This window comes from Zootoca vivipara, chromosome 7 (assembly GCF_965207765.1).
Source record: "Zootoca vivipara chromosome 7, rZooViv2.hap1.1, whole genome shotgun sequence".
Lineage (NCBI taxonomy): Eukaryota > Metazoa > Chordata > Lepidosauria > Squamata > Lacertidae > Zootoca > Zootoca vivipara.
Genome location: NC_142590.1, coordinates 35,282,759 through 35,301,497, shown reverse-complemented (window position 1 = coordinate 35,301,497; position 18,739 = coordinate 35,282,759). Strand labels below are relative to the sequence as shown.

At 40.0% G+C, this 18,739-nt stretch overlaps 1 protein-coding gene across 4 annotated transcripts in view; it reads right to left on the bottom strand.

Annotated features, from left to right (window-relative positions):
- DOCK7 (dedicator of cytokinesis 7) overlaps window positions 1-18,739 on the bottom strand; it is a 114,380-nt gene that overhangs the window by 68,468 nt on the left and 27,173 nt on the right. For all 4 annotated transcript variants that reach the window (XM_035123060.3, XM_035123061.3, XM_035123063.3 and 1 more), the window contains exons 4-14: window positions 18,182-18,250; window positions 15,986-16,115; window positions 15,653-15,865; window positions 14,884-14,969; window positions 11,857-11,923; window positions 9,859-10,008; window positions 7,125-7,205; window positions 6,732-6,897; window positions 5,434-5,576; window positions 2,419-2,512; window positions 1,141-1,303 (exon numbers count right to left, since the gene is read on the bottom strand). In XM_035123060.3, coding sequence (XP_034978951.3) covers window positions 1,141-1,303; window positions 2,419-2,512; window positions 5,434-5,576; window positions 6,732-6,897; window positions 7,125-7,205; window positions 9,859-10,008; window positions 11,857-11,923; window positions 14,884-14,969; window positions 15,653-15,865; window positions 15,986-16,115; window positions 18,182-18,250 — 1,362 coding nt within the window. The remainder of the gene's footprint in view (window positions 1-1,140; window positions 1,304-2,418; window positions 2,513-5,433; window positions 5,577-6,731; window positions 6,898-7,124; window positions 7,206-9,858; window positions 10,009-11,856; window positions 11,924-14,883; window positions 14,970-15,652; window positions 15,866-15,985; window positions 16,116-18,181; window positions 18,251-18,739) is intronic.

The following is an 18,739-nucleotide window of genomic DNA, read 5'->3' as shown; positions in this document are numbered from 1 at the left end:
AACGGAAGACAGAAGGACTTCCAAGGATGATTGTGAAGTGTATTGATTCTGAAAGTTCAGTGGGGAGCAACTGTGAAAGGAAAGAAATGCTCTCCAAGAATCAGATACTTGTCTAAAGAGGAAATGTCCATATTACACAGCATTATAGATGCTACTTGAAGGAAGAGTTCAATGTCCATATTTTCATATAAACTATCAAGTGGAATACAGTAGTCTTATGCCAAACAATCCAACATCTCCATTCCACCACTGCAAGGGTGGACACCTGAAAGGGGATTCACAGGATCTATTTATGGACTCTTCTATAGTGCAATCAATTGCACATTTATATGGCAGCTAAGGTATGTATTCAATGCCCCATTAAGTAACCTCCCACGACACTTGTGCAAAGGGACTGCCCTCCCATTTCTTCCCCCCCCCTGCATACCCCCTAAAACTGTTCTGGGGATTTCTCCAACCCTCTGGGGCAGATTTGGGGAGTGTGGTGGCACACATGGGGGGAGAAGGAGAGAAAAGTGTAAATTCTTGTGTTGATGAGACAGTTACTTAGCCCTGCACTAGGTACAAGCCTGTGTCCTTATGGATTCAACAGGGCCAATTTCCAGATAAGAGCATAAGATTGTAGCCACAGTCAAATAAATTAGGAATCTGGATGAATTGTTAAAATATAAAATTCTAAACAGCAATTAGGAGAACATGACAGATAAAATTTAGAATTAAAGCAAAGATGAATACAACACCAGGAGAACATTCCTAGAAATAGGAATTGAAAGACTTAGGGCATCTACATTTATTTCATTTTTTACCGGATTGTATGAACAACAGGATAACAACCAGCCTGTGAACTAGTATATCTTATGTAATCCTCTGAATATGCACTAAACTAAGAACTGGTGACTCTAATCAGTTTCCAGAAATATGAAAACAAAATCCAGAGGATACAGGCTATTATGGGTTTACTAAATGAAAAATGAAAAAGCTTCCCCTGAAGACTCTTTGTCCTCTGAGCAATTACCTGATTACTGAGAGTGTGATTATCCTGAACAGACTTAGCAATCTCTGTGTGATCTGCCTCAATCACTACATCTGGATGAAAGAGAGTACCATGTAAACTAATTAAAATCTAAATTCCACTCTTACCTGTATGTTGTATTTGGAATATAAACATCCCTTGCAGGAAACTCCAGGATCTCTCTTGTTGGTCGTACTCTGCTATCAGGGTAAAGTTTGACTTGCAGCAACTCTGGCGTTAGACAATAATGTGGGTTTTCTGGGGCTGGAGAAATGTCTATCTTCAACTGAGCTATGTGGAGAAAAATTAGCAATATAACCAATCTGGTAAGCAACCATTTGCCTGGCTGCCCATGATGAGTAACAATCATCACCAGGTGGTGAATCAGGAAAACTTTACAAAATATGGTCCTTTTTTTCCTTTTAGCCACAAAGTTCTAATGCTGCTTTGCATAGGTAGGCAGGAATCATGACATAGTGGCAAGAAAACAATGTTAACACCCTTATTTTTATTTACTTATTTTAAAAGTGTGCCTTTAAATATTTATGTTTTATTAGGAACATAGGCCTTATGTAGAGTCTGATCACCAAACCACTAGCAGCCTGTCTGATCACTGGTCTGTCCAGCAGTTTGCCACAGCCAGATGCTAAGTCAGAAAGAAGAGGAGAAATAACTTTCCAAGATCAACACCAAGCCTTGTGTCAAAAGGTTAGTAAAAATGTTTTATGATCTGATCAGTTTGGGGGCTTTACTTGTAATACCTATTTGAGTTTAATAGTCAAAAGGCAAGAAAGTAAATACTCACAATTCTTTTCCAAAAGAAGCAATGTGACGCGATAGCAAATAATATTCTGGAAAGTTAGGATTGTCAATCCCCGGAAGGGGTTTTACTTGCTTAAGGCATTGTTGGAAAAATAATCACTGATATCAAGAATGACTCATAAGGCCTCTCAGATATAAAAATATATTTTTTAAAAAACCCTAATGTATCTTAGCCAAAAATAAAAATGCATAAATCCACAGGGGGGAAAAAATAAGGCCTCTCAGACTTTGTTCCTCCTGGGGGCCCAAATCTGAGTCGTTCAGATCCCAAAAAACCCAAGGGAGCCAGCCACAGAAACAACAGTTTCAGGGGAATTGTGGGAGAAAACGCGATTAATTTGTAGTATTACTTTTCTAGTTCAGCACTGATGAGCTATGGAAAAATAAGGAATTAGCTCTCTGTCCAATGTTTGAATCTCATGGAAGCTACCGATGTGTTATAAAATGGTTTACTGGACCCACATTCTGCTACTGAATAACAAATACTTAAGCAGATACAGAAACAAAATTAAAGCCATTCAAGGTGCCAGTGGCTACTAAACCAAAAAAGGCCTCAGCCTTCTCAGAAAGATCACCAAAAATACCTGTGATAGGTCTCAACCTCCGTAGAACAGAAGATGGCCTTCTCATATCCGCAAGAAACTTGTACAGGTCTTCATCACTCAGGCGGTCACCTTCCTATTGTTAATCAAAAATAAAAGCATGCAGTAACTTTCAACTGTAGAAAAAACCTTTCTTTTTGCATTCTTTATTGCCTTTCATTATATTCCAAGTTTTCAAATAACTGTCTTTATAATCAAATAACCACTAAAGTGTTATGTTTGTGATGGATTGTTTAAATAGCTCTTCTCTGTTTTAAATTATAATATATCCATAACTAGATGAGAGATTTTCTTTTTAATTGCAATCAGGAGTAATTACAGTAGGCCTCCAATTTTAAAAAAAAGACCAGAATGATTTCAGGATGGAGGGAACCACTAATGCTCATTTTATTCTCATTTTAAAAGTAAAACAAGGCATATAGTTCTGACTTCTCTATTCAACTGATCAGAGCAACTTCCTTTGACTTACCAGTAGTAGTTATACTCCTATCTGACCAGGAAGAGCATCAGAACCATAGAGCCTACAAATGCACTGCGGAGTCTCTAGCAGCAAAACTAAACTACAGTATTTCTTCCTTTACATTGCAATAATCAGGCCACATTACAGAAAGATTTCACTGGGTGTTCATTGAGAATTGCGCTGAAGTAAGTGGCCTTAAAAACTGCAGTATGATATCCATCTTGATTAAAGGTAAGAACACCAACTGTTTTGCTACAGCCCTTTCATACCCCCTTTGCACATGAATCATAGGGGAAGGGGAAGGGCCACAGCTCTCTGCTTTGCATGCAGTAAGTCGCAGTCTCAAGTTCCAGCATCTCCAGGTAAGCCTGGTAATGCCCTTTGGAGAGCAGCTGCCAGCCAGTGTAGACCATATGGAGGTAGATGGACCACTAGTTTGAAGGCAGCTTCCTATGTGTTCTACACATAGAAAGGACGTATGCTACTAAAGGTTGTGCAGCTTTCCCTAGCCCCATCCTATGTTAATTGTTGATGCCCGATAGGCCACAGCTAACATGGGTAGACCTCTATGCAAGCTGTGGCCGTGCGCAACTGGGCTTCCCTTGCAGACATCCACACCTAACACATGGATGTTATGGTAGGGCCAAGGACCAAGATGAACCAAGCAACCCTTTCTATGCAGGAAATCTGTTTTCTCGAGACTGGTGCAAAGTGATAAACTTAAGTGATAATAATGAAGGGCTGCGGTTCCCAGGTTGCTGGGCACAAATATCTGCTCTACCTTTCTCATCAGAAATGAGCTTGTGTCACACTGCCCTGAACCACTTATGCTAGGCAAGTTGCTAATTAGTTTGCTATTTGCTTGTAATGGAAAAATTGCCCACAGTGTGAACAATTTCATTCCCTGCAACCTACTAGACAGTGCACATGATTAAAGCGGATTTCCAGTATAATGCACTGTTATGGGATGGTGGGAATTAGAATATAATGCTGAGAATATAGAATTTAGGTCAAATGTAGTTACTTCAGCAGCTAGCAAGAGTGCTAAGTTAAGTAAAAGAAGAAAAATAAAAACCTTGGTTGATATATACTTTATTTAACAGTTGCCAACATAACCTTGGTTTTAAAATACGATATTCTCAGTTCTCTGTTAATATAGAAACAGTTTTGAAAACTGCATCTGAACTTTCAACTAGAAATGCACACAAATATTCTAGATTTATCTTTCTTAATCCTAGCATGCTGCTTATGGGAATCCTTACATGACCCAGAATCTCAAAGTCCTTGTTTTAAAAATCTCTTAATCTGCCTCCTTGCAAAAGTCAAGGTGTAGTGGGAGTATTGATCTGGTTTTTTTCAGATCAGTAGACCAAGGTGCTGACCACCTTTGCTGGTATTGTGGTGTTAACATAAAGAAGCACCAATTTTGCATAATCTCTGCAGAGCCTATCTAAAATGCCCTGAATTTTTGTGAAGTGAGCTGGCATATCTTCTCCCGATACCCTTTACAGTGGTACCTCGGGTAAAGAACTTAATTCATTCTGGAGGTCCGTTCTTAACCTAAAACTGTTCTTAACCCGAGGTACCACTTTAGCTAATGGGGCCTCTCACTGCCACCACGTGATTTCCGTTCTCATCCTGAAGCAAAGTTCTTAACCCGAGGTACTATTTCTGGGTTAGCAGAGTCTGTAACCTGAAGCGTCTGTAACCCGAAGTACTTGTTGCCCATAACATGTGGTTTGAATTTACCTGTATCCTTGCACCAGTGTTAGAAACTGAGATATGAAAGCTACCGGTAGGAGCTAAATGGCACCTTAAACCTAGGTTGTGGGCGCAACAACGGAATGTCTAGGCACTTTTTTTATAACAAGAATACAAAGCTGAAAATGACTGAACTACAGCTAAAATTTTATGTTCATTTTTCACATGGTCTAGTCCTCCCCCTGCCCATTCCCCTAATATTCTTAAGAGGCTCTCTTTAGTCTTCAGAGTAGCTGGAAGTGGAGAGCAGAAAAAGGTCCTCATTTCCTTCCACTCTGCAGTTTAAATCTGAAACCTTAGGCACAGTACTGTGCCCAGAGCTCAGAAACTGCTCGCGCTAATTAAATTCCCTGTCGCAAAATGTGCCTAGAACAATGGGAGTTTCAAACACTATTTTGCACCAACCCAAAAAACAAAATAAGTGATTCATTGACCCTGGTCATAAACTTCTCTTATTTATTTTGGATTTTTAGCTTGCCCATTCTGAAAGCTCAGTGTTACTAAACGAATTGCTTTAAAATAGCTGAATTGTAATACAATGTGAGATGCAATAAAATTGCAATTTAAAAGCAAGCAGCATCTAGCACAGAGCATTACAACTTCCACAACCAGGAGAAAAATCATTAAGTGGTATTCCACGACCGTCAGTAATTTTCAAGTGGTTTACAAAGGGAAAAGTTTGGGAACCACTGGTCTAGGGCTAAAAACTCCTGTGCCAGTCCCTAAAGTGTGAAGACCGTGATGTAATGTTACCGTGAGAATGAATCGTGTAATACCTGTTTAAAGAAGTTTGTCACCGTGAGTGTAGCTGGTCTAAAGTTAGTCAGGTTGCAGGCCTCATCCCCACTCGTCGTCCTTTCCAAGGAACGCCTGCCGACAATGCTAGAATTCCTCCTCTCTGACCACGACCCTTTGCGTTCTTTAAGAAAGAAAGCAGGGGAAAAACAGAGCCAAAATAAAGTCAAATAACTACAATTGTTTTAGGAGCCAGCATGTGAAGAGAATGGCAGTTGCTTGAAATCATGAGAAAAGCAAGACGGAATGGGTGGTTAATGCTAAGACAATCGCACTCCTGAGGCATTAGGAAACAATGAAGCACAGCTGAATACTTCTGCTCCTCTCACATCAACCATACCTCAGTGCCTTGTGCCTATTACGAAAGTCTTTATCATGTGGAGAATTATGTTTTTCTCCTAGTGCAAAAAATGATGAAGTTGGCAGTTTTGGGAGGGTGTAGGGGATGAGGAAGATGCTGAACAGTGGTTTCAGATGAGCTGTGCCGCTCACAACGATTAATCCACTCCTTTGGAAAATGCTCATCAGCCTGAAACACTCTCTCAGACTTAGTTCTAGAGAGCATAACAGATGGTTTACGAGGAAAATCCTTGAAAGATAAACGTATTTGTTATTACAGGCTTGTCCTTTTTCCTTTCACCCCATTACCGAGGCTTGGGCAAGGGAAAAAAATAGGCAAAGCAAGCTGATAAACACATATTGTGCACCAGGCCCGAATGCAAACCCTGAGGCGTTCAAAAATCAAAAACAACACAACTATTTTGTTGGATCAGAGTAGTGATCCTTCGAAAATGTGGCATCCTTTCTCCAAGGACTGAGCGAAATTAAAGGTGCCACAAAGATGGGGCAAAATAGGGGAGGCTAATGGCAATCCAGGAAAAGCTTTTACTGAAGCAGCAGCTTAAAACTTTAAAAGAGATAGCAAGAAAGTGTGATGGATAAATAAGAGAAGGCTGTAGAGCAGCATGGCAGAAGAATGGGGCAAGGAAGGAGAGGCGCTGAAAGCAGCAGAGAACGTTAGCCCCTGACATTCAATTAGAGAAGACTCAAAAGTTAGGAATGGCGCACATACTACCATCTTCTATATAACTGTACCACCACTTTTATTTCGAAGGAAAGCCCCAGTTCAAAACAAAAAGATGTTATGGATCAAGGCCCTGCAGCTGGTTTTTCTTCAAAATAGAAGTAGCCATTTTAAGTACGCTGTTTCAAAGCGTAAATGACATGATTCAGTTTGTGTTAAGATTAACAATCACTTTGTAATTATCTAGATACCTACCTCCTGCAGAAATTTCCACTTCTGTAGAGTCCCTCTCCAAACTTCCAGCGCTGCTGACTATGTTCATTAAATGAATGGCCGTCCATGCAAAAGGCATGCGATATCTGCCAAGCCTTTGGCAAAATTGTTCTGATTGACTTTTCAGTTTCTCTAGCTTTTCCTTGTTCTGCAGAGGTAAAACCCCAAAACTTACAAAATTGAAACATTTCTGAATTTTTTTTATACTGCCTCTACTATAAATAAATGCTGGGTTTTCAATAGAAGGAAGTACTGTTTCATTAATGTATGATTTTTTAAAAAAATGAGAAACTTGCAACTGTTTTAAGGGCTACAGAACTATTAAAAAAAAGGCACCACCTGCATTTAGGTCGAAACTCATTGAAAACTGCTTACCTTTGCAGCATCTGCTTCTTTTAAAATCATATATGGCTCTGCACACTCCCCAATATCTCCCTGTTGTAGTACCTTTTCCAGCTGTGGGGATGGGAAGTGGGATGGGATTGAAGAAGGAAAGGAAGAGGCAAGCATGATGTTGGAGATACGTACATCACACACATACACAACGAACTGACTACCCAGCACAGTTTTAGCTACCCACCCAGACACCAGCAGGTAGACTGCCTTTCCTATTTTGCACCAGCAAGATAAACTGCAACTATAAAAGGTAAAGAGCTATGTATGTGCAAGCAATTTCAATTGCATATTCAATGCCCCTGCAGAAGTCACAGAGGAGCCCCTGCCTAAAGCTTTGGCTTTGGGGCTTTGATTGGTTGAAAGCCAAACCAAGGCATTGTTGTTGAATGTGCCAGGCTCTGAAACATCTAATTACAAGTGAGATCAGACAAGGGAAGAAGAAAAATGCAGTGTGGAGTCTTCCTGTTCGGGTTTCCTGCCACTCCATTCCATTCTCCCCACCGAGCAGTTGGCCAGCACTCCGCAGCTACTGAGCATGCTCAATTCTCATTGGTCCACCCCCACCCCACCCCAGTTTTTGTACTTCTGCAAACCTTGATATTTCCCCAAAGCCTGCTGATACCTCCACCTACATCTTCTGTGTGGATGCTGCCATTGTGGCTACATATAGCTACCTAACTAATTTACTGTAAAATATGTATGGGAATTTAAAAAGGAGACACAGCTAAGCAAGACTTTCTGAAAGCATTATTACTTTCTTCAAGGAGAATTTTGGGAAAAACATGTAGGGGTGCTGTAAACATTCACCATGAATGTTTTATTTAGCTGTCTCTCTTTAAGAGAAAGTATCAAGCCTTGAAGCAAGGCAGAGAGCTTATGATGAACAGTTTTACCCAGATAGTTTCTTATCTTTTGGCATTTATATTTCTAAAGATCCTTTTGCACAGCTCAATTCAAATGTCACCGAGAGAGGTTAATAACATGGCATTCATTTAGAGAGGCTTTCTTTTCGTACTGCTGGTGGGGAAACCCGGGCTATGCTATAAACAAGACAAGTTCGCTCCCTCATAGATATCATATGTGGATGAAGTGAGCAAACAAGCTGAAGGAGGAGGCAAGAAGGGGGGGGGACGACATTTAGGAAACACGCTTGTTCCCAGCAACTAACCATATTCATACATTCACCCTAATCTGACACAATGATATGGCCACGTAAACAGGTTTTTGCATGTGCTCCTCTTGCTGGATCTGGAAATACTTCTGCATAAGGATGCTTCATGAGCAATTTATGATACTGGATGTCTTCACCTAGCACACAGGCATGTTTCCTTGACTCCAAAAAGCATCAAAACAGATGGTCAGCACCATCAGTTTGGACAATACTGATGATCTGTGAGGAGGTGGAAGGTGCTAAATTCAGCCCAAGTTCTACATCTTATCAATTGGGGCGGGTGGGGCGGGGTGGGGGTTAAGGTTGGCTTGGAACCCAAGTCCCTCCTCCCGCTCTTTCAAAAGCACAAATGGCACTGCCAAGGCTGACAGTTCCAAACATTTGCTGGGCAGCTAAGTATGCAGATCAGTTAACCTCAACCTGGTATCCTTCAGATGTTCTGGACTGCAATTCCCATTATCCCTAGGAACCAGGGAAATGGGTTGAGGAAGGTTGCGTAGGATGGCATAGCTAGTGTGGTTAGGTTTTGGAAGCAGGAAGTTTTCTAAAAAAAACTAATTCTTCTCACATTGCCCAAATCACATTTGGGCCCAGATTACATTGCAAACAGCCATTTCACAAACTAAGTGGCAGGGGAATTATCTAAAAAGGAGCACAATATATGATGGCACCTAGCCTGTGACATATGACAAGCTATTTTTCTGGCTTATTTATCTTGCTCATGTCCTTTTTCCTTCTCACAGACCAAAAACCTAGCTCTATTTTCAACAAATGACTGCTAGCTAGGCTCATCTCATTGAGTTTACAAGCATTAATGTGCAAGTGTAAGCTCTTTGAGGTAGATTGCATGGTTTTAATCTTTTTCTCTTTTCTTGTAAAAATCAACTACTGTGAATATATGCAGATTCTGGCTTCAGAAGGTATGCAATGAGACGTGTGCAAAATTTGAGAACAGAATCTCCTCTTAACGCTGCTGTCAATGAGGCTTCCCTCTTGCTTCAGCAATTTGGGACAATGCAACGTGAATCTCAATCTTAACATATTTCCCATGGCATTAGGAAGCTTTTCTTCTTCTTCTTAAAAAATTCTATTGCATAGTGACTATCTTAAGTGCCTCCCCCAGGCTAAGGCATTGCTCTATTGCCCTATCTGCTTTCAGAGTTCAGTAATGTTACAAGTCTAAGGCAAGAAAGGTCAAAGCAAGCATTGTCTTTGGACAGAGTCTATTTCTTAGTATCAAAAATCAAACTTCTGGAGATTGAATTTAGTCATTCTCAAATTGAAGAGTTCAGTCAGCTACAGGAAATGGCAACACGAAGCAGGGTCATGCTGGAATCTGATTTTCACAAGATTTGTGGCTTTCCTTTCAGTTTTCCCTATTGAGGAAGGATAAAATAAACATAGTACCAGCAAAATGCAACCAGATGGTATGTTTTTCTTAATAAATTGTTATATGGGCACAGAAACTTTAGCTTATTCATGCCAGGAGATAATACAGTTTTCCAAGTTAAAGATTCATAAAGGGGGAAAAATATTTCTTACCTTTATTACTAGAAAGACATCCTGAGAAGGATATGTAATAGAAAAAATGGCTGACCGGGCCAGCGTGGTTATAGCAGCAGGTGGGACATGAGGGCGCAGCATCCCTTTCATTTGTTCAGAGTTTAAATCAAAGTAGAAGTTCTCTGAAATCTAAAAGAAAATAATAGCTAATTACACTGAAATATATCCAAAGGCTTCACCAAAATAAAAAAATGTAAGAAAAAAATGTTAGCTGTTAATTTCACTTTCACACCAACTATTATTAGCTTTTAACAGCAGACAAAAAAACCCTGTTAGCTAGCTGAATTGTTCATTTCTTAACAGGCAATATATCTATTTGTCCCAATATGATTTGGGCTTATTTTAAAATAAACCACCACACCAAAAAAAACCCTCTGTGGCCCAACAATGATACCACAGAGAAGTATAAGCATTCAAACAAATAAGCAAGGCAATGGCTTTGAAACCAATATACTCAAAGAGTATATTATTATTATTATTACTCAAAGCAGCATGCACATGGATCCACTTCTCCACTCATCACCCTCTCCTTGGTACATGCTCCATTGCCATCCATCAAGAATGACAAGAGAGCCCCAGCCTTCCTCCCTAACTTGGACCTGGATACGTAGTGGAAAACAATCCAGTATAGCTTTGCTAATTTGAGATAGCTCGATGCAGCTACGGGGAACATCACCATCCCCCTCTAGAGGCAACCTAGAGAGAAAGATTTGGTAGCGGGCAGCTCAAGTGTTTGGATAGCAAAGGTTTTAGTTATCGTTGGGCTTGCCAGTTTCCCCTCTCCTTCAGATAATTTCCAACCAGATACCTGATAATCTGAAAATATACTTTAGGGGATTTGGTTTTGATAGATTAGATAGATTAGATAGATAGATAGATAGATAGATAGATAGATAAGATAGATTAGATAGATAGATAGATAGATAGATAGATAGATAGATAGATAGATAGATAGATAGATGATAGATAGATCCTCTTTTTTTGGCAAGGATGAATGGTCCTGCTCAAACACCCTTCTCACCTTAGGCCCAAAATAACAGATACTAGTACCCAACAGTTGTTGGGCATGTCAACGAAGCCCTCTCATAAGGAAATATAATTTGGATTGAAGTGGGAACTTTTCAACTGTAAATCTAGCTTCTTAAAATGATATTGTGTAGTTCCTCTGCACGTGACTGAGGCAGGAGCAAAGAATTGTGGGGGGCAGGCTGAATCTCCTCAGACTTTTCCCCCTGCCTTGACGGAGCAGTTCACTCCCCGCCCCCAAGTTCTCACTGTTTCCCTTATATTTAGTTAAGTTTTCTTTCATTATTTCTCTTTGTACTCTTCCTTCTTTGCATTGTGTTACGTTGTCTTCATTTGCTTTCACTCTCTTCATGTTTTCTTTTCCTCCACTGGGGCATTAAAAAAAAACAACACAAGCCCTTCCTCTCCACTTGCTGCTTATCATTATTTCTTAACTTCCTTGCTGTTCTGCATTGCTTCCTGAACTTTATTTGGTTTATTTCATTTATTTTTCTATTGCAATCATAAAAAATATAGAAGTGGAACAAACTCAGGGGGCCATCAAGTTTCACTCTCCCTGTTGGAATCAGATGTTTTTAGTTATGTTCACTGCATTTTGCCTATTTGGGCTGATATACACCACCCTGAGCTCTTTTTTAAAAAAAGGGTGTTCTAGAAATATCCTAAATACACTAAATAAATAAACAAAATAATCAGGCAACCGGTGGGATAGTTTATTGTATCCAGCAACTGCCACCATTCTTTACAGGTTTTGCTTTTTGTAGTACTTTCAGCTCCTTCTGTTCTACTTTCTATTTCTTAATGTAATTTTGAATAACAGGGATGAAAAACGCAGTATTCCAGTGAAGACTTCAAGTGCTCTTAAGCAGAGAGGTGTTGTTACCACCTATGTCTTACTGCATATGGTTCAAACACCATGCAAATTAAGCAAGCATCAAGTAGATAACTCACCTTTTTCTTTTCCTTAACGTCGTACAATGCCAAACTTGCAAAAATCGGCTCTATTTCAATTTCAAATCTTAAAGGAGAAAGAAAGTTTAGCTCTATTTCTTAGATTTTTCCATTTTATATACAACCAAACAGCAACAAGGTTATTTCCCAACTGAAGCTGCACTAATGCAGCTGTGTGGCTCCCTAGAAATAACTTTAGGATGCCGTAGCTCAGGGGTAAAATACATGTTCTGCATACCAAAAGGACGCAGGTTCAATCCCTGCTGTCTCCAAGGTATGACTCAGAAAGATTCCTGTCTGAAGCCCTGGAGAGTCACCATCTGTCACTTTCGACAATACTGCACTAGACAAACCAATTGTCAGATGATGATTTTTTGAATTTGTATACCACCCTCCATCTGAAGATCACAGGGCAGTTCACAACTTCTGGGAAACACATACTGCTGACTTTACTTAACAGTTGTGCCATCTAAAGCAGTCCTGCAAAACCCAAACCTGCAACAAGTTCCCCTGATCTGATCCTGCATGGGGCCTAAACAGCAGCACCAGCTGACGTACCTCATCCGAAATATGCTGGTGTTTAAAACAGGTTGTCAGCCAGTTTGATTGCAGCTTATGCACTTTTGCATATTGCTATTCATGAACCTTTTAAAATCTGCTGAGTATTACGAGATCTCAGGTCATAATCTTAAACAGGCTTCTAATAAAATCAGTAGGAGTTGTTGTTTAGCACTTAGGCATGAATGGGAATGGATAGCAAACTGGGTCAAAGCCCTACCCAAAGACCATTATTTGCAACTGTTGAGCTAAAATCAACAGTCCTTCTGCATAAAGTGTTTAGGAGCAGGGTGTTAATCACAAATAGCTTTATCTCTTTTAAATGAAGCTCTCCAAAGCTGCCAATACCAGAATTAATGAATTTACTCCCTGGAGATCAATGAGATTATGTCTTTTGTATCAATCAGCTGTTCACCATGGCTTCTATCTTTCTATCACTGGTAGCAGAGAACGAAGAAAAGAACCGCAAGTCTCAAAACTGTCCCTCTCTTACCACTAATGGTATCTATTGACAGTTAAATAATGGCTATTAGCTAATAAAGACTGCCTTCAAAACACTTCTGCTCAAAAGCAAGTCCCATTCATTCCAATAATTGCTCACCACAATTTTTTGAACAGATGGCAGAACACCCTTGCATTTATGACAACTTTTAGACATTGTGATATACTCTGACCTTGTCTGGGATATTTTTCTCTAACACCTGGAAGAATCTGCTGGTGTATATGACTCTTCACTGTCTTGTTACTGCTAGTTTGTTGATCAATACCTGTAATGTTCTTTGTTCTTTTATAAATGCTAGTATTGTAGCTAATTATTGCATTTTTATATTACTTCATTTATAATGGACTTTGTTGAATGATGCAGGACTAAAATCGCAGAACCAAATAAAACATTTCAGTTTTGAGTATGTGGGCTTAAAGTTCCTAAAACTATAAAAACTATATTATACATATTTGCCCTTCCATGAACTAAACACAATTCACATTCTATTTTTAAAAAAGAGCACAAGATAAACATGAACTATGTACAATAAAGACAAACATCATTTCCTCGGATCTAATATGGATTTCTGTAAAAGGAAAATCTTAATTAACTGCTGTAATTTGTTTTTTATATAGCCATTCACTGCACAAGAGTTGTCCTGGGAACTGTATTCTGGTACAACAACCTGTAAAAGGCTATACCATGGAATCATCTGGATTAGTGTGAGGACTTAAAAGCAGCTCTCCTCTAGGAGGCAATTCCAACATATATCTCAGTTACGAGAGGCACTCTCGTCTAACTGGAGCTCCCTAACAAGAAGGGTTGACCTAAGTGAGGACACACAAGATGAATACAGCCATGTGGAAAATCAGTTTTGTGCTTTATTTCTCTAAGGGAATACCAGTAAAATTTTACCTCGTGTTATTAGAGAAGAGTTATAGGCAATGAACCAGCTGCAGGTAACCCTACATTCAGGAGCTCCACTTCATTAAACTTGTTTAACAGGTTTCTCTTCTCCCCAGTGAAAGCTTTGCTAACTGCCTCAAGTCTCAAGTCTTAAAGAGGCAGCCATGGATTTAAAGACTCAACTTTGTCTTAAGTACTGAATCAGTTATCTGACTGGTGGCGTAAAATCTCATCTCAAAAAAAAAGGCTACATCAATCATGTTGTTTTTAGCCAATTGTCCTTTGTTTGTGGGATAAAAGCCAGATGTAAACAGGATGAGGGAAGGAATTGTGTCTATGAAGTATGTCTTTATTATACCAGTTGCATTGGCTGCCAGATTGTTTCTGGATCAATTGAAAGTGCTAGTGTTGACTTTTAAAGACCTACGCTTTAGGGACAAGGCTACATGAAAGACGACCTGAACTCATATGAACTTAAAAGGTAAAGGTACTCCTGACCGTTAGGTTCAGTCACAGATGACTCTGGGGTTGCGGCGCTCATCTCACTCTATAGGCTGAGGGAGCTGGCGTTTGTCCGCAGACAGCTTCCAGGTCATGTGGCCAGCATAACTAAGCTGCTTCTGGCAAACCAGAGCAGCGCATGGAAACGCCATTTACCTTCCCACTGGAGCAGTATCTAGACTCTTAAATCTCAGGGCCGTGGGTTTGACCCCCCATGTTGGGCAAAAGTTCCCTGCTTTGCAGGGGATTGGACTAAATTACCCTCATGGCCCCTTCCAACTCTACAATTCTATGATTCTATAGTACATACCATTTTACAAAAGCATGGCTAGGTTTGAATATTGTGGCAAGCTTATTTTATCATTATTTCCAGCGTTTTTAAATGTACGATGGGAATATTTAATTGACTTACTGCCATCTTTGCACATTAAGGTGCTCACTGTAGATTTTGAAAAATTAATTGTGTCTTGGTAGTTCTATCAGTCCCAATTATCATACAAGGTGCATTGATTTGATAGATCAAATGCAAGCATGCATTTTTTTTTAAAAAAAAAAATAACAACAAGCTTATTACTTACTTTAAAGACAAACACTTCACAAGAAGCCTCTGACCAAAGTGTTCCTTGGGGATTTCAGGGATGCCCAGTCTTTCTATTGGTTCTTCCTGAAATTGGGCACAAATCCAGCAAGTAATGCATGCACTCCTTCCACAAACAAAGTGTATTGTTAAATGGCTAAAGAAGGCAAAGTAGATTTCCTCCCCTCCTATTCAATACAATTTAATCTTCAAGCTTAACAGCGTGTGGCTTTTGCTGCAACTATAAATAACACTGAAGGGGTTTAATTTAGGAGAGCTACTGAATAACAGATTGGAGTTCTGTAAGAAAATTCCTTGGAAAGCGATGATCCAAAAGTCCAGATTTGTGCTTTAATCACATGCTGCTTTGACAGCAGTCGCATGGAAACAAAAGCAAATGCAATCTTAGGGTCAATCCCTTTAAAATCTTTGGCTCCTCCACTCTCCTCTACACTTTCTACAAGAGCTGGCAAACACCACTATCGAAAGCCTAGGACTGGTATTCAACATTAGTCATAAACAAAGTAGACTCATCAAATTCATCCCACTGTGGACCTACAGGCATACAAACCCAACAAGTTATGAAAGAGCTTCATGCTATTTTGCCTCTATCTTCTCCCTCCCCATCTCATTTTAATGACTTCTGAAATTGAAGTCATATATATAGTCCTACTATAATAGACCAGCACTCACTATCTGGCTACAGAGGTGGACCTGACACGTGTGTGCTTTGTGCTAGTATTAACAGGTCTCAGTTAACCTCTCAATACCTCATCTGGGGCTGGATGCAATGCAAAAAGTTCCTTGTGTCTGTTGGACTTTCTCTGTTCATCATTTTGATGGTCGATTTCTTCATTTGGGGTCCGATCCAGAAGATTTGGAAGCAAAGCATCCGGGAGGGAGTTTTTCAAGTCAAAAATACTGCAAGCCCAACTGCCCCGAGGTGTGTCATCGATTGACATGGACCGTCTTTTAAGATCATCCTGAGATTGAAGAAATTAAACGAAGCATGTAAAGTGAAATACGAAAAATGTCACATGTATTTTTAACACAGTGAATTTTATTATTAATTTTTTAAGATGCAGGCTTCATAAAGCACCTACTTGTTCATCCTGGTAATTGTTGCCATCCGGAACTTCATCAGACTCAAATATCTGTTTGGGTAGGCCTTTTTGCCTCTCCTTCTGTTTGTCTAATGTGTTGGGGTTAAATCCTGTTCCCAGTTTGTGATATCTATTCAAAAATAGATCATATTAAGCAATGTGTCTCCTCTACAAAACCAAGCAGAAATGGCGAGCAACATCTGAAAGCTTAATTCCCTCCCCAGAAAATAATTTTTGCTACCCCTGACAGTATCATGTTGTCCATCATGTTCTGTAACAGGAATTCCTGAAAACAGCATTTTCTCTTCCGACTGAAAATGTGGATTCCAGTGTAGGATATTTAGACTTGCAGTCTTAAAACATCAACTCATACTTGTTACTTTTCCTGGTTGCAATAAGAAATGACTCCTGCTGTGACTATATAATCCTATAAGCACAAGCACCCGTCAATCAGCAATGGAATACTTGAAGTGTACCATGATGTAGCTAAATGCAAACAATTTGTCCTAGTAGACTGTATCCTTTAACTCATTAAATCACTAAATATTTTTATAAGCAATCCAAGTGTCACAGCATTTATTTATTCCAAGGCAGTTGCAATATTGTGATCATTCTAGCCTATTATTCTCAGAGTTGGTATTATTCTCAGAAATGGTATTACCATTTCCCCGGAAGCCAAATTAAAATTATTCTTTCCGTATATGATCTTGATGGGTATGTGACAACTCTCTGCCCTTCCTCCTCCTCTATTTCATCTGCACATCTGAACTGGGACTACTAATGACAACTCTTGGGAAATATGTACATTTATTCTGGCCTCCTGAGAAGCTGACAGCACTCTCCTGTCTCACTGCAGTCTCCATTCTGACTGCAAAGAAGGATGGGTGACAAAAGGCTTATGGGTGGAACCAGACATGACACGGAACACAAGGGGTTGCCAAATGGAATAGATTGCTCGTAATAGGGCTATCTGGCTAGGATTGCCTGATATGCCTGAGAAGGCCCAATAACATTAACATATTTAACATTGCTACTGGATCATTTTACTTTTAAAACATTCCATATTTTATCAGTGTCGCTCTATGTCAGCCTTCACCTTCCTGGTGCCCTTCAGATGTACTGGAGTACAACTTCCCCCCCAGCCCCAGCCAGCATGGAGGGCAAAATTTCTCTACTATTTCTCTACTACTTTCTGCTCTACTATAAAGACAGAACTAGATGAGAAACGGCGGCGGCCAAAACTGGTAAACTCCATATTGTCTACCTCCTTCTGGACCTGACCTGTTAGCCTGGTTTGTTAACTGATGTTCAGCCAGAATTTCCCCAGTTCAGATATAAAGGGAACTGTTGTCACATGAGGGGAGGAGGGGTGAGCGAGGAGCCCTCTGCCCCAATGCCTATTCCTGGACTCATAAACCACAGTTCATAAAGTTGTGAATGATCATCTGAACCTGGACACAGAGAAATTGACACTCCTGCACCATCGAAAGAAGGTTATTTCCTACCGCCTTCCATTTCTTGTTATCAGCCTTTTCCACTATTATTTTCCTCTTCTTTTTATTCCTCATCTTGACATTTTCTTTTCTACCTAATTATATAAATCGTTTGAGTAGTTAATTGTGGTTTTACCAAGTGATTACAAAAGCTCTGGGAGGACAGTGAGCTTGGCATATACCGGTACTCTAGTCTCACGCAAAAAGGCTCTATTCTGACACAATTCATGAGTCATCCCACTGACTGCTGAACTGCTCCATTGCAAACAATCTCTCCTCTGCATATGGCAAGCCCTTTCAGCTAACTTGCTTCCTATAAGTAGCCACAGCAAAAATGTGGGAGGGGGGCAGAGAATATGCATAGGTGACCCATACTTTCTCCATTATTCTCTCCAAGGCATTCAGAAAGTTGTCTCCCCCTTTTCAGGAAGTTATCCTTAAGGGAACCTGCCTAAAAGTGATGGCTGTAAAATAGCAGTGTGGTCTTACATTGGCTCTGAATTGATAGCTACAGCAACTGCATTCTGAAAATCAGTTCCCACCATAGCTGCCAAGTTTTCCCTTTTCTCGCGAGGAAGCCTATTCAGCATAAGGGAAAATCCCTTAAAATAAGGGATAACTTGGCAGCTATGGTTCCCACCCACCCAACAAACACAGTTGAAGGGCATCTCTTCAAATATATAACTTTAAATACACAACTTACTTTCTGTTCACAATGGCCCAGTCTTCTGTGTAACTTCTTACGCAATCCCTCACGTGAGGGTCCATTTCACTACAGAGAGGAAAAATAGCTCTAAATGGTCTCTTCAAATCACAAACACCTTGTTTCATTTTAGACTGACAGGCCAAACTACCATTTAATACCCCAGTACAGTGGAACCTTGGTTCCCAAACGGTTTAGTTGCCGAACAAATTTGCTCCCAAACATTGCAATCCTGGAAGTAAGTGTTCCGGTTTGCAAACGTTTTTCGGAAGCCGAATATCCAGTGTGGCTTCCGCTTGAGTGCTGGAAGCTCCTGCAGCCAATCGGAAGCCACGCCTTGGTTTTCGAATGGTTTCAGAAGTTGAACTGACTCCTGGAACGGATTAAGTTCGGGAACCAAGATACCACTGTAATAAATACAGCTTGCATTCTGTAAACATCTACTACGTTTCCAGTCATCACAAGGGCATACAGGTTGCCCAACTTTCCTTCATTCAATGTTTATTAATGTGCTTCCTCCACCTTTATGCCATAAGTTACATGTGACACAGAGCCTCT